Here is a 14,148-nt window from a genome sequence, read left to right as displayed (position 1 = left end):
TCTGAAGGCACAGAGTTCTGAGGTTCCAGCAGTTGACAGGTTTGATGAAAGTCTGCGTTCTTTTTGCTGCCACCAGCTAGATGGTGGATACTGCAGGCTTTTCTGTTCGCCTTGAGAGATCAGACAGCAACTGCTGGAATTAAGTTCCAATAGACATTATTACAGTGCAGCTTGGGGGAGGTCAGGTGACATATTCCTCACGTTGGATGCGGGATGTATATTCCTAAGGCTGAAATCTAGGTGTTTAATTGGTGTCGCGATTCCTTTTGTTTTTGGAGACACTGGTGTCGGCTTAACTAACTGCTGCTCTCTTTGCTGAAATGTGCTGTTAGGACTGCTAACCTTTTGGCCAAAAGCACCATGATTGTAAATAGAATAGAATCCCATAGAATCACAGAATCCTACAGTGCAGAAAAAGACCATTTGGCCCATCGAGCCTGCACCGACAACAATCCCACCCAGGTCCTATCCCCGTAACCTCATGTGTTTTGCCCTGCTAATATCCCTGCCACAAAGGGACAATTGAACATGGCCAATCAACCTAACCCACACATCTTTGGACTGTGGGAGGAAACCGGAGCACCCAGAGGAAATTCACACAGACAAGTGGAGAATGCGCAAACTCCAGTCACCTGAGGCCAGAATTGAAGCTGGGTCCTTGGCAGCGGTGCCAACCATTGTGCTACTGTGCTGCCCCATTACGACTTGAAGGTTTTTCTTTGTGTGGGGTTAGTTGGACCAGACTCGTTGTCGTGACTGTTGTTACTTGAAACTGCTGTAAAACATCAGGTGATTGGCTGAAGAATTTGCTACCTCAGAAATCCTCCATTTTTCACAGCACAGGAAAACATGACTTTATAAAATAGTCCAGTTGATGAATAAATACATAGATATATTTTCCGTCACGTCTCAATTGTGACAATGGGACTCAAGTAATTCCTCCAAGTTAGCCTCCTCCACCTCTTCAAAGTCAACTTCCTTTGCTAAGGTGGTGATCTCCCGCTCTACTTCAGGCCAACATTGTGAAATCCTCCGAGGTTGTTGACACGTTTGGGCCACACACCATTCATACACAACGTAACTTCATCCCACGAATCAGCAATATCATTGATGTTCTCGAGGATATTATAGGCAAGCCAAAATTCCCTGATTGTTGATTTATTCTCATCATCTATTTCCTGGAGGAGATATGATGTAAATATCAGGCCTTGAATATCACTGTTGCCCTTGATCCATGGGCAGTAGCAATGAAGTCATAGGACTTGATTAGGTGACAGGAAAAACACAAACATTTTGCAATAAGTTTTCAAGGTTTACAGAATGATCTAGGGCATTATCGAGGAGAAGCAATATCTTCAAGTCAATATTTTCTCTGGCACATTATTCCTTTCTAGTATGGATTGCATAAAGAGAGAACCATTCTTGACAGAAGGCCCCTGTCATTCAAGCTTTCTTATTTAAATGCCAAATGCAGATGTTCCTCAGATTAATTCTTTAAAGCCCTTGGTGTCTCTGACAGGTACACCACCATGAGCTTAAACTTGAAAGCTCCTGCAGTGTTCCCAGCAAGCAGTTAAGTAATCTTTGGCATTTTTAATTTCTGCAGTCTTCTCTTCTGGAAATATTAGTTCTTCCAATAAAGCTCCGACTTATTGATCTTGAACACGTTTCAGTGAGCAGTCATTTTCTTCGATAATTTTCTTCAAATAGACAGGTAATTCATCAGCCGCTTCAGTATCAACACAGCCACTTCACCAAAGTAGTTTGATGTTATGCAAATAGCAACGCTTCTTAAAACACTCAAACCAACCGTGCATTGCACTAAAACTTTCTGAATGTGAACTCTTGCCCTGTTCATTCTTTAAATCATCACACAAGCTTTTAGTTTTCATTTGGATGGCCATCATACTGAGAGGCAACTTGCATCAGTTTATCACAAATTGTTCTTACCATTGTGAGGGGTATCCCAAGTGCTATCCCAATACAAACTACACTTTCGCAGGCTTCAAAACACTTTAAAACCCTAACCTAATTTCTAAAGTGCTAGTTTTCTTAATAGCACCAGACTCACTAGCATCACTTATTGGGAGTTTTTGACAAATGTTTAAGAGGGATTCTTACCTGCATAATTAAATCACAAGCTTTAAAGTGACCTCAATGGCGACACTGCCTCCATCCATTAAAGTTTCACAAGGTCCACAGCAGACGCTCCAAAATCAACATATGCTTGCAGACTCAACACAACAATATCAGGTCCTAGCTGAATGTCACAATTCACCTTTCCTCCTGCAAGCCATTAAGTCCTACACTATACAGTACTTTTCTCCCCAACAAGCTGCTGAGAAAATGGCAGCAATATTATCTCAAGACTCTTCTCTCACTGCCGAGACCATGGGAGAGTAGCCTGCTCTGTGTTCAAACAACATAATGCTGAAAGTCGTGACAGTCAATGCATGCATTCATCCTGCTGCACACCTGATGTTAAAGAAGAATGACATTTAACGAAGTGATGATAAGCGAGGATTTACTACACTCCAATCCCTTCACAATAAATGCCAATGTGCCATTTGCCATCCTAATAGCTTGTTGTACCTGCATGCTACTTTGTGTTCTTTATACAAGTACATCCAAGTCTCTCTGAACATCAACGTTTACAAGTTTCGCACCTTGAAAAAATATCTGTTTTTCTACCCTTACGACCAAAGTCATTTTGATGGATTTGCATATTTCTTAAAGGGTTGAAAAGGCTACGTATTGCTACTTCACATTTTTTTAAAATCACTTTGCTTTGCTCATGTGTTTCAGTTGCATTCTATCCAAGACAAACAAGTGATCTACACAAGTCTTACCTTATGCAAATCTTCATACAGGAGGAAGAGGACATTGGAGTCCATTCGATGCTCCCAGAATTCTTGAACATGTTCAAACCATGAACCATAACCCACTGCAAGAGTGACAGACATGTTAGCAACTTGGAAACTCTGGTATTAACATATTTTTATTTGAGGATCTCTCAGATTCAATTCTGCACCAAGAATCAAAGATTTTTCTGACTTTTTCCGTCGGGAAAAAGATACAAATGTCTGAGGACACGAACCATGGCGGGGATGGGAAAATTCATTCCCATGACTTTCCCGCTGGGAATTTTATGACTAGGTTTGCTCTGTCCAAGACCGTAAGAAACTACAAAGGGTCATGAATGAAGCCCAATCCATCAAGCAAACCAGCCTCCCATCCAATGACTCAGTCTACATTTCCCGCTGTCTCGGAAAAGCAGCCAGCGTAATTAAGGCCCCCATGCACATTCTCTCTTCCACTTTCTTCCATCGAGAAAAAGACACCAAAGTCTGAGATCACGTACCAACTGACTCAAGAACAGCTTCTTCCCCGCTGCCATCGGACTTTTGAATGGACCTAGCTCATATTAAGTTGATCTTTCTCTACACCCTAGCTATGTCTGTAACACTACATTCTGCACTCTCTCCTTTCCTTCTCTATGAATGGTATGCTTTGTCTGTATAGTGTGCAAGAAACAATACTTTTCACTGTATACCAATACATGTGACAATAATAAATCAAATCAAAAATAACATTCTGATACTATAGTTTATTTCAAAAAATGATTATAAAGTAAGAAACACGTTTATTGATAAGTCTTTGATTTCACTTTGCAGCATTTAACATTTCTGAAAGAAATTTGAGATTATTCCAGATAAGCAGATAAAGAATTCAGCAAGAAATTTATTTTTGCATAGTGTTTTGCTTTTAATTTTACTATGGTCAGTAAAATTGAAATCAAGACCTCTGGTAGCTACTTATGAATCCAGTCCTATGCTGTGCTTGATTATCCTGTAAAATGTAATACGTCTGCATCAAATTCCTCTGCCTGCTCTATTTAGTGATGACATTTACCCATGCGTTAGTATGTCCAATAATATCAGTCAGGGAAATTTGATACAAATTTGCTAAGCATCACTATGTTCCTTGTAAATCCATCATTTCCAGGCAACTTCAGAAATTTAATAACTGATTATGCAATGCTGCAGCAAATTCTGTGCACACATCTTGTGAAACTTGGTAAGTAAGCCCAAGTACTAAATTTAGATGACAATCAATACTCCAAACTGATTTTTAAGTGTTTTTCGAAGTGTACTAGGAGTGTGCATGTGTTTCATTTAACCCTGGTTCCAGACATTCTTATTTAAATAGATCCCATAATGAATTCTACAAAGTACTTGGACTCACTTCTTGTTGGACTGCTCATCTATTTAAAAGGGGCACTCCTGGGCTTTCAAGGTGTGAGCTGAGCACTTTGATTTTTGGATCTGACATATTTCTATGTTAATTGTTTATTTGAGTTTTCATACTGCAGTTTCTCCACTATTGTTATTACATCAGTTTATTGTAGAGTGTGCTGTTATATTCTTCCTTATAAGACTCCTTTTGCACTGATAGCTAACTACGGCACTGTTGCTTTCAGCAGTTGCAAACTCTAATGTAACCATAATTTAAACATGGGCATTGAGCCTGCCAATATCTGTCATCTGTCTCAGGTACAGCATGACCTGCCTGGCAAACTTCCATTGGACCTGCTGTTCCTTCAGGAGGATGATTGCTAAAGGGAAATTCCCATACTGCTCTTTGCCTCATTAGCAAAACATGGCTAGCTCACAAAAATTGCCATCATATTTTTTGACCAACTAAGAAGTAACGTAATAAAAAAAAAGAGAAGAATATTGAAACATTTTGACAAAAAACAAACTTCAGGCAAGGTTCTTAAATTCCACATCTGCATTCTACTGAACAGTCCAAGATGTCCATATTCAGTGGGTAGGTAACATGACTACTTGGGAAGGAAGACCAGAAATTTAATGAAATAAATCTAAGTGAATTAATCAGCGTTTCATTGGCATATTAAAATTAAGTTTCCACCTTTAACAAAGTCAGAACCATAAATTAATAGCTATGGATCCAAAATGTAGAGGGTATTGTTACTTTTTAGAACTCATCCTGTCTAATTTCTTCCCAAAAATCGATTATGACGGAATAGAATGTCTAAGCTAGTATGTCTGTGAATTTCAAGTTAAAGTTATGTCTTTTTCAGTTGAATAACATATTATGCAGCTGCCTGATTCAAAACACTCAAACAGCCTTCAATCTTGAACAGGCTAAAGGGATTTAATGAAGTAATTCAAACACTTACATTTATCATTCATGAACCGCCGACAGAATTCCTGGAATGTTCCTCGATAGCTCATTGTTCGTAAAGAACGATGAAATTGGTAGTATGACACCACCAAGTCTTTGGGATTTCTGGCCATGCATATAACCTGCAGAGAGAAACTTCTACAAATCTACAAATATTTTTGGGGAAACCAAAAATAAAATGTTCATTTGTAACCTACCACACCAATTTAAAAAGATAAACAGGTACAGAGTGTATTTTTTAAAAATATGAAATAGCATTGAAAACAAAACTTCAGTCCCAAAGTTTGGGTTGACACAAAGGTTAAGAGGGCAGGTGGATCAGCCGCTAGCAACTAGCATTTGGGCAGAATCAACTCGAGCTATTTTTAGTCGTGGGGCTATGGTAGGATGGTCTAGGGTCAGGAGGCCTTTGGCACTGCAGCCAAAGTGATCTGCAGCTCCCTGACTCAATATTTAAAAGAGCAATGCAGGCACAGGGGATCATATCGGATAGTGTGATGTAGATGGGAGATGGACATGGACTCCTCTGATGATATGCACAACACAGGGAAAGTCCATTGTGGTCCCTAATCGAGCATGTAGCAGTTCCAGAAACATTAGTACTGATCATCCTTGTGCAAAGTTCTAAGAGTTATCTTCAATTAATTTTCATCAGATTGGACAGGTAGCCGCCACACTCCATCTTACTTTAAAACAGAAAATTCAGACTGCTCTTCACAGGTATCATCAATGGAAATTCTCGTCTTGCAAGATAGCAAAGGACTCTTGATGCATACAAGACCATATCCTGTTTTAATATTACCATGTCTTAATGAGGTTTCCCTCATCACTCCCCTAGGATTGACTTGAGATAGTCAGTCTGCAGTTTCTCTAGAAACGATTAAGAACTAATTACAAAAACAATCTGGAAAGCGCCTGTTCCGTGACACAGTCTGCTCTGCACCTTGCTTTCTTGGAGCCTCTTCATCATCTGACCCTGATGTTAGACTTATATTATCATTAGCATCTTAGTCTCATTAACATAACCCTTTACATATCCTAACAAAATGCTCTCTGTTGAGGGCCATGATCCCTTAAATGAGAGACATTCACTAAGAATACTGCAACATAATGATCATCTTAGTGCAATCAAGTCATTTCCCCACGTGAACTGAGAGAAACATCTTTAGGGATAATGGTTCTGCTAAGTAATTCTATTTTAATAGGAGTCTTTCACTTGCTACATGAAAACTCAAAGAACTTATGGGATAACTGGCCTGAAGATCCATAAGTCCAACATTCAGTGAAGTGTCAAGCTGCAGCCTTGTTGTAGAGCTCAGCTTAGTGCTATTTTGTATATTGGCCTGCTACTCCTTTGCCAAGTGAGCAATACTGCAATTTCTAGTCTCAGAGTTCCAACCCATGGTCATACCCTTCCTTTGCTGTTTTAAGGCAGAAGAGACTCTGTCTACTATTAGGCCCATGTAAATTATTTAGAAAGACCAAAACCAAAGTATGCCAGTTCCTGTTCTAATTCACTCCCCCATCAATTACAACAGATATGTACCAGAAGGAAAGTCGATTGTTGGCCCCAACATCTTCCTTCTTTTACTGTAAAGCAAGGGATAGATGGGGTAATGCTGAATCTACTTCAGTAAACACTGCAAGCTTGGTAATCAATGGATGGTAACAATGCACATGTCTTCCAAAGACCACAGGTGAAGGGGAGCTGTTGCCAATGATGACACCCCCCCCCCATCCCCCACCCATCCTACCCCCTATTATGTGTATACTGGCATTAGAGAAAGTCCAAAGAACGTACACTAGGGTGATCCCAGGTATGGAAGGATTTTCTTATGTAGGTTAGTCCTGTACTTCATTGGAGTTTAGAAGGAGAGGAAACCTTACTGAGACATAGGGAGTTTGACAGGGTAGATGCTGAGTGGTTGTTTCCCCTTGTGGGAGAGTCTAGGACCAGAGGGCATAATCTTAGAGTAAGGACTCACCCATTTAGGGAATAGAACCTGGGTGGGATTGTGGTCGGTACAGACTCAATGGGCTGAACGGCCTCCTTCTTTACTGTAGGGATTCTATGATGATTTTCCACGATGATTCTATGATTTAAAATGGAGATGAGGGAGATTGAATTCTCTCAGGGTTGGTGGTGAATCTGTAGAATTCTTTACCACAGAGAGCTGGAGGGGTTAGGTCATTAAGTATGTTCAATGCTGAGACAGACATTTTTAATCAGTCAGGGAATCTAAGTTATGGGGGTAAGGCAGGAAAGTGGAGTTGAGCATTATCACATCAGATTGGTCATGATCTCATTTAATGGTGAACAGACTTAATGGGTCAAATGGCCTACTTCTGTTCCTACGGTCTCATTGCATCTGTGCCAACAGTAATCCACTGTGGTTTGGAAAGTGTAAACAATGTTTGATAAATTCAAAAGGAAAACGATTTATGAATACATACCCAAGCTAAAGTTGATTTCCAAAATTTATGAACTAATATTAAACAAAGTTCAAGAAAACTGTTCACACTGGCAGGTTTCAGCACTGTAACTAAGAAAGTACTTGATGCAGAAAATGGTTTACCTTCGACTGTCCATTGTGCAGGTCTGTCGGCAAGAAACGATATGGCAGGTGACTCTTAATGAGGCGAGGTGACGTCAGTTCCTAAAGCAAAAAATAAAATCAACCTGCAGCAATCTATCATTCTCAAGGGAATAGATTTCTTAAGCTTCTCGCTCCATTGGGCTGTACTTCTTCATCGGTTTCTCTGACTGTGGGCAAGAGCAGGAAACCAGTATCCAATCATTGGGATAACTTACCCAGAAGTTGACCTCCCCGACCCTCCTTGTAGGGAATCACTAAAAAGTGAAAAGTACCCAGCAAAGATCATCCACGCATGAAAGATACATCAGCAGAAAGGGAAAAACTGATGCAGAGGTAGGGTGAGGAAGTGGGATGGAGAAAAAGATCAAAAAGAAAGGGATATACCTAGAAGGCAAAAGATTTTTGAAGGAGAATGGGAGCTGGAGTGACTAGAAGTTGCTGAGGAAGTGTGATTCATATCTTATGTACTGCAGAAGAACAATTAAACTACTCTCACCTTAATGATATCGAGGCCAGGCTGAGGGTATTCCAGGACTGGCAGCTGCTCATCAATATTCATTATTCCAATCTCATCTGGGTCAGCATCTTGGTTCACCAAGTACACCAATTCCTGGAGCAGACTTGTTCCTGTTAACAAACCACATCACGTGAGGACGTAAATTTGGAGTTGGTTTCAACCACTTCATTCTTGATATTAAAGTGCATACTTCAAACTTCTCCCTAATTCAGTGGAGCTTTGAATGTTCTGCTCCCAGGACTTCACCAAAATTACCCTTTAACCAATCACTAGAAATTGTATCAAAATGACTTACAGCACAGAAAGAGGCCCTTCGGCCCATCACATCTGTGCCGGCCATCAGACACCCATCGATTCTAATCCCATTTTCTAGCACTTGGTTCAATAAAGCTATTTTCAAAGAAAGGAAGATAAGGAAGACAAAAAGAGGATAAATGGTATGACATCACTCATAATAAAAGAGTTCTCTCTTCTTTTCAGTATTAATGAGAAAAAAGCTTTCAATTTTAGTCTTGTTCTGGAAAGACATGTTGACTGTTTTTCCATTCCATCTGCCAATACATCACACATACAATTCCCAACACAAAGTTACCAATTTAAGCATGGTTAGCATTGCTGCCTTACACACCAGAGACTCGGGCTCAATTTCAGCCTTGGGTGACTGCCTTTGTGGAGCATACACGTTCTCCCAGTGTCTGTGTGAGTTTCCTCCAGGTGATCTGATTTCCTCCCACAGTCAAAAGATTTGGAGGTTAGGTTGATTGACCATGCTAAATTGCCCCTTAGCGTCAGGGGGATTAGCAAGGTAATACATGGAGTTACGGGAATAGGACCTGGGTGTGATTGTTGACAGTGTAGGCTTGATGAGCTGAATGGCCTCTTTCTGCACTGTAGGAATTCTCTGATTCTATGATTGGGAGAAGGAAACAAAAAGCACGAAGAGATTGACAGCAAGAATGTTTCTCTGTCGAAGGAAAGTCTGAGAGGTCCACCCCCAAGGCCTCTCATTTCTTAGTAGCTTAATAGGCAGAGGTTTGGGAGCGGGTTGTCCATCCAGTTACTGGGTTGTGAATAACTCAAGAAACATGGATACCAAGTGAGAAGATAAAATATTGTATGGATAATTAAAAATGAACACAGTCATACTCAGTTGAATGAATGCACAGCAACTCCAGGAATGTGACTGATGTGAATTTGCATTCCACAGCTACAACAAATAGATTTTATAGCTGATGCCAGTTTAGTGTAACTCAGGATCTCAACCTAACCTGAAATATCTGGTCTTCTTTGGCTACTTCCTAGATCAAAAGAAATCAGTGATAGCAGTTTCCAATTCAGTATTCCTCCACTTTTAAAACATCCGAGGTATGGATTTCAATGCATCAGAAAATCACACCGACTTGTTAATTTCCCACCCAACTGAAGCAGAATGATGCCTAGTTAATATTAATGGTTGGCTAGGCCTTAAATTTCACTGTCATAATCCTGCATGATGTAGAAGTTGTAATGTGGAGATGCCAGCGTTGGACTGGGGTGAACACAGTAAGAAGTCTCACAACACCAGGTTAAAGTCCAACAGGTTTATTTGGTAGCAAATACCATAAGCTTTCAGAGCGTTGCTCCTTCGTCAGATGGAGTGGAAATGTGCTCTCAAACAGTGCACAGAGACACAAAAAATCAAGCTACAGAATACTGATTAGAATCAGTATTCTAATCAGTATTCTGTAACTTGATTTTTTGTGTCTCTGTGCACTGTTTGAGAGCACATTTCCACTCCATCTGACGAAGGAGCAGCGCTCCGAAAGCTTATGGTATTTGCTACCAAATAAACCTGTTGGACTTTAACCTGGTGTTGTGAGACTTCTTACTGATGTAGAAGTTACCAGAGTCAAGCAGCAGAATTCTCTGGCTGGCGAAATGTAACTAATGGAGTGCCACAGGGGTCAGTTCTCGGACCTCAACTGTTTACAATCTATATAAATGATCTGCAAGCAGAGAGAGTGTAACATAGCAAAAGTTGCGGATGATATTAAAATAGATGGGAAAGCAGGCAATGAAGAGAGTATAGAGATTCTACAGATGAATACAGATAGGCTAGGAGAATGGGCCAAAGTTTGGCAGTTGGAGTTTAATGTGGATAAGTGTGAGGTTATCCATTTTGGCAGAAAAAGTAGAAAGGCAAATTCTTACCTAAATGGAAAGCAGATTCAAAATGCATTTGGGCAGAGGGATCTGGGTGTCTATGTTCATGAATCACAGGAAGTTGGTATGCAGGTGCAGCATGTAATAAAAAAGGTAAATAGGATGTTGACATTTATTGCAAAAGGACTGGAATATAAAAGTAGAGAAGTATTGATGCAATTGTATAGGGTTTGGTGAGACCACATCTGGAGTAGTGTGTCTAGTTTTGGTCTCCTTATTTGAGGAAGGACGCGGTGGCATGGGAGGCAGTTCAGAGGAGGTTCACCAGATTGATTCTGGGCATGAAGGGGTTGACATAAGAGGAGAGATTAAACAATTTGGGTTTTGGACTGAGTGTAATGTATTCGAGTTTGTACTTGATATACAGCTAGGCTAAGCCATGGGGATGATGCAAAGTTGTTGCAAAGGGATACAGACAGGTTAAGTAAGAGAGAGAAAGAATGTGTCAGAAATATGAAGTTAGATATCTTGGTAGGAAAATAAAAAAAACAGAATATTATTTAAATTGCAAGAGGCTGGAAAACATTGGTAATCAGAAGGACCTGGGTGTCCTCATACACAAATCATAGAAAGTAAACATGTAGCAAGAATTAGGGAAGCATGTGGTATGATAAATTTTATTACAAAAGGATTGGATAATAAGAGTAAAGAAGTCTTATGACATTTATGCAGGGCCCTGTTAAACACAGCTGGGATACTGCATACAGTTTTGGTTTCCTTACCCAAAGAAGGATATACTTGTTTTGGAGGGAGTGCAACAAAGTTCACTAGATGGATTCCTAGGATAGGAATATTATTCTACAAGGAGAAATTGAGGATACCGGGCTTTTATTCCCTAGAGTTTAAAAGAATGACAGAGATTAGCTTTTGAAATATAAAACTCTTAAGGGGTTAGACAGGGTAAATGCTGGGCTAAGGACTCAAAAATTAAGGATCACAAAATAAGGTGTCAACCATTCAGAACTGAGAAGATAAATTTATTGAAAGGATTGCAATTGTCTTACCTCAGATGGCTGTGGATTCTCATTCACTGACTATTGTCAAAACAAGTATTGATACGTTTTTGGATAGTGTGGCAATGAAGGGATAGAAAGAGGGTGTGGAGCGACGGAATCAAGGTCAATCGGCCAAGATCGTATTGAATGGCAGCGCAAGCTTGAAGATCTGAATGGCCTACTCCTTCTCACCTTTATGTTGGCCTGGCAGGAAAACTACAGTGGCCTATCATACATTGTAATTTCAGTGTCAGCCTTGGCTCAGTGTTAGCAGTCTTGCCTCAGAGTCAGAGGGATGAAACTCCGTATTTTTTATCTGCTGGTTTATCTGTTTTAGTAACAGGAAATTTTAACGAGTTGAAGTGCCTTATGAGGATTGTCAAAGATTCATTTGGGAATATTAGCCCATACGTTCTGACATGGAAAAAAACACTCAGGAACCATTAAGGAGCAGGCCTCCTGGGTTGGTGTTTATTATCTGCTAGATACAAGACACCAGCTGTTTGATCCTTGTTCCCATCTGCAGAATGAACTGTTTCTCTAATCATTAATGTAAAAAGCAAGTCCTTTTACTCTCCTCAGTTAATAATGTCACTAAAATAGTCCTTCGTTTCGCTTTGTAGACAAGCACTTGACAAGAAGAATGTTTCGGGTTATCACATCAAAATAAATGGTTGCTGGTGCATCTGTATGTGCAGCAGTGGGAAGTGAAATCATGCTACAGGAGCTAACTTGGGACAGCCCTGGAAAATAGGCATAGGGATCATTCTGCATAATTACCCCGTGTCCATTCAATGTATTGCAGGCAGTGCGATAACATTGCTTGTTGTGGCACAGTGGCAAGCACTGCTGCCTCTCAGTGCCAAGGACCTGGGTTCGATTCTGGCCTTGGATGACTATCTAACTGGAGTTCGCATGTTCTTTCATGTCTGCGTAGTTTTCTCTGGTTTCGTCCTACAATCCAAAGATGTGCAAATTAGGTGGATTAACCACGGTAAGTGAGCACAATTACAGGGATAGGAATGGGTGCAGGCCAGCGGGGGGCGGGGGGGGGGGGTGGTCAGACACCCTAGAGCTGCAACTTGGCCAGGCAGTGGGGGAACAGCACCATTACTAGATTTCATACTTGTAGCCACCAGCTCAGATACTGACACTCCTTGGAAGGTAGGTGGGATCTGAAAATCGACACACACTGGGCACAAGTGGAGTGCAACCAAGGCAGAGATCAAAAGGAGCACAAGTTCCAGATCGCCAAAGGGCAAAGTTGCACATGGTTCCAGCTGCCGAGGACTCAGATGAGGACTTCAATGTGGCAACCTACAGAAGAAGGTGATAGGTTTGCACAAACACTTGGTGCATTGAGACGCCTGCCAGAAAGCCTGCGGCCAATATTGTGGAGCACGAAGGAGTCCGACACTGACCTGGCACAGGACTTGGTGCATAGCTTGGAGTTTATCCTTTCGCAGTATGGAAGTGTTCTGTTCAAACACTGATGGCCAATGTTCCATCATAGCACAAGCAGCAGCCACCCAATGTCTGAGAGCTGCAGTGAAAGCTTGGCTGCTGCCTTCAAGGCAATGAATTAGTGTGCAAACTGACTTGCAGAGTGTCACAGCCGTCCGTCCATCTCTCCTCTAACAGATTCAGATTGCTGAGGCACCGCCCCAAAACAGTGGCTCTGTGGAGTACTCGCTCAGTTAGGGAGCGTTCCTCCTGCCAGCACACACACACTGTTGTCAGACAGGCAGCCAGCCCAGACTGCTACAACCCACGCCAAGAAAATGCAATCCATAGTTCGACCTCTGGGCTAAGATTTGTTTATGGTCGTCCTTCAAGATCACCTCAACTCAAACTCAGGCACACTCCACCTAGCGAGCTGCAACCATTAGAGTAGCACAGCATAGGAGCCCCAGGATAGGCAACGGCATTCAGAAGACAAACACTCTGGCAATGAACCATGGCGAGCAGTTGACTTTTTTATGCAATAATTTTGTGTTTAAAATTGGTTTGGAATGTTTATTTTGTGCTGGTTTTTATTTTTAACAATGTGGCCCAATACTGTGATGGTCAGTGACACAGGCAAGGTCAGATGTGAGAATGGGAAAAATGGGGTTGTAGCTACTGGTATCGCATTTGGATATGTGTCCTTGGCTGGCAGAAAGAGGGTGCCTCCTGTCTTTCTCTTCCACCTCAATCTCCTGAGCTACTCATCATGTAGCTAGCTGGTGGCAAGCACTGTCCCCTCATGATGGCAATGTTGTGCAGCACACAACAGACCATGCAAATTTTGACACCTGCTCCAAATACCACAGAGCTGCTCCACAATGGTTCAGGCAATGGAAGCTTTGTTTCAGCATGCCACTGGTCTTCTCTATCATTTCTTGTGGCAGGATGGCTTTCCTTATTTGCACGTTGCACACGTGTGTCTAATTTGTGTACCAGAGTCATTAGTCATGTCCCCAACCCAGTCAGTACCCTTTGATTTGCAGGGTGATTCAAATGCAGCTGGCATAGCCAACTGCCACAGAATGAAAGCAGCATGAGTGTTGCCCAGATACTGGGCACTGAACTGTATGATGCATTGCCTCTGATCAGACACCACCTGAACGTGAGGGAGTGGAATCTTTTT

At 41.3% G+C, this 14,148-nt stretch overlaps 1 protein-coding gene across 1 annotated transcript in view; it reads right to left on the bottom strand.

Annotated features, from left to right (window-relative positions):
- Positions 1-14,148, bottom strand: part of sult4a1 (sulfotransferase family 4A, member 1) — a 61,019-nt gene that overhangs the window by 17,591 nt on the left and 29,280 nt on the right. Inside the window, exons 2-5 of the mRNA XM_078221191.1 lie at positions 8,302-8,432; positions 7,785-7,865; positions 5,204-5,330; positions 2,850-2,944 (exon numbers count right to left, since the gene is read on the bottom strand). Of these exons, the coding sequence (XP_078077317.1) occupies positions 2,850-2,944; positions 5,204-5,330; positions 7,785-7,865; positions 8,302-8,432 (434 nt within the window). The remainder of the gene's footprint in view (positions 1-2,849; positions 2,945-5,203; positions 5,331-7,784; positions 7,866-8,301; positions 8,433-14,148) is intronic.

This window comes from Mustelus asterias, chromosome 9, assembly GCF_964213995.1.
Source record: "Mustelus asterias chromosome 9, sMusAst1.hap1.1, whole genome shotgun sequence".
Classification (NCBI taxonomy): domain Eukaryota; kingdom Metazoa; phylum Chordata; class Chondrichthyes; order Carcharhiniformes; family Triakidae; genus Mustelus; species Mustelus asterias.
This window is presented reverse-complemented; position numbering and strand designations above follow the sequence as displayed.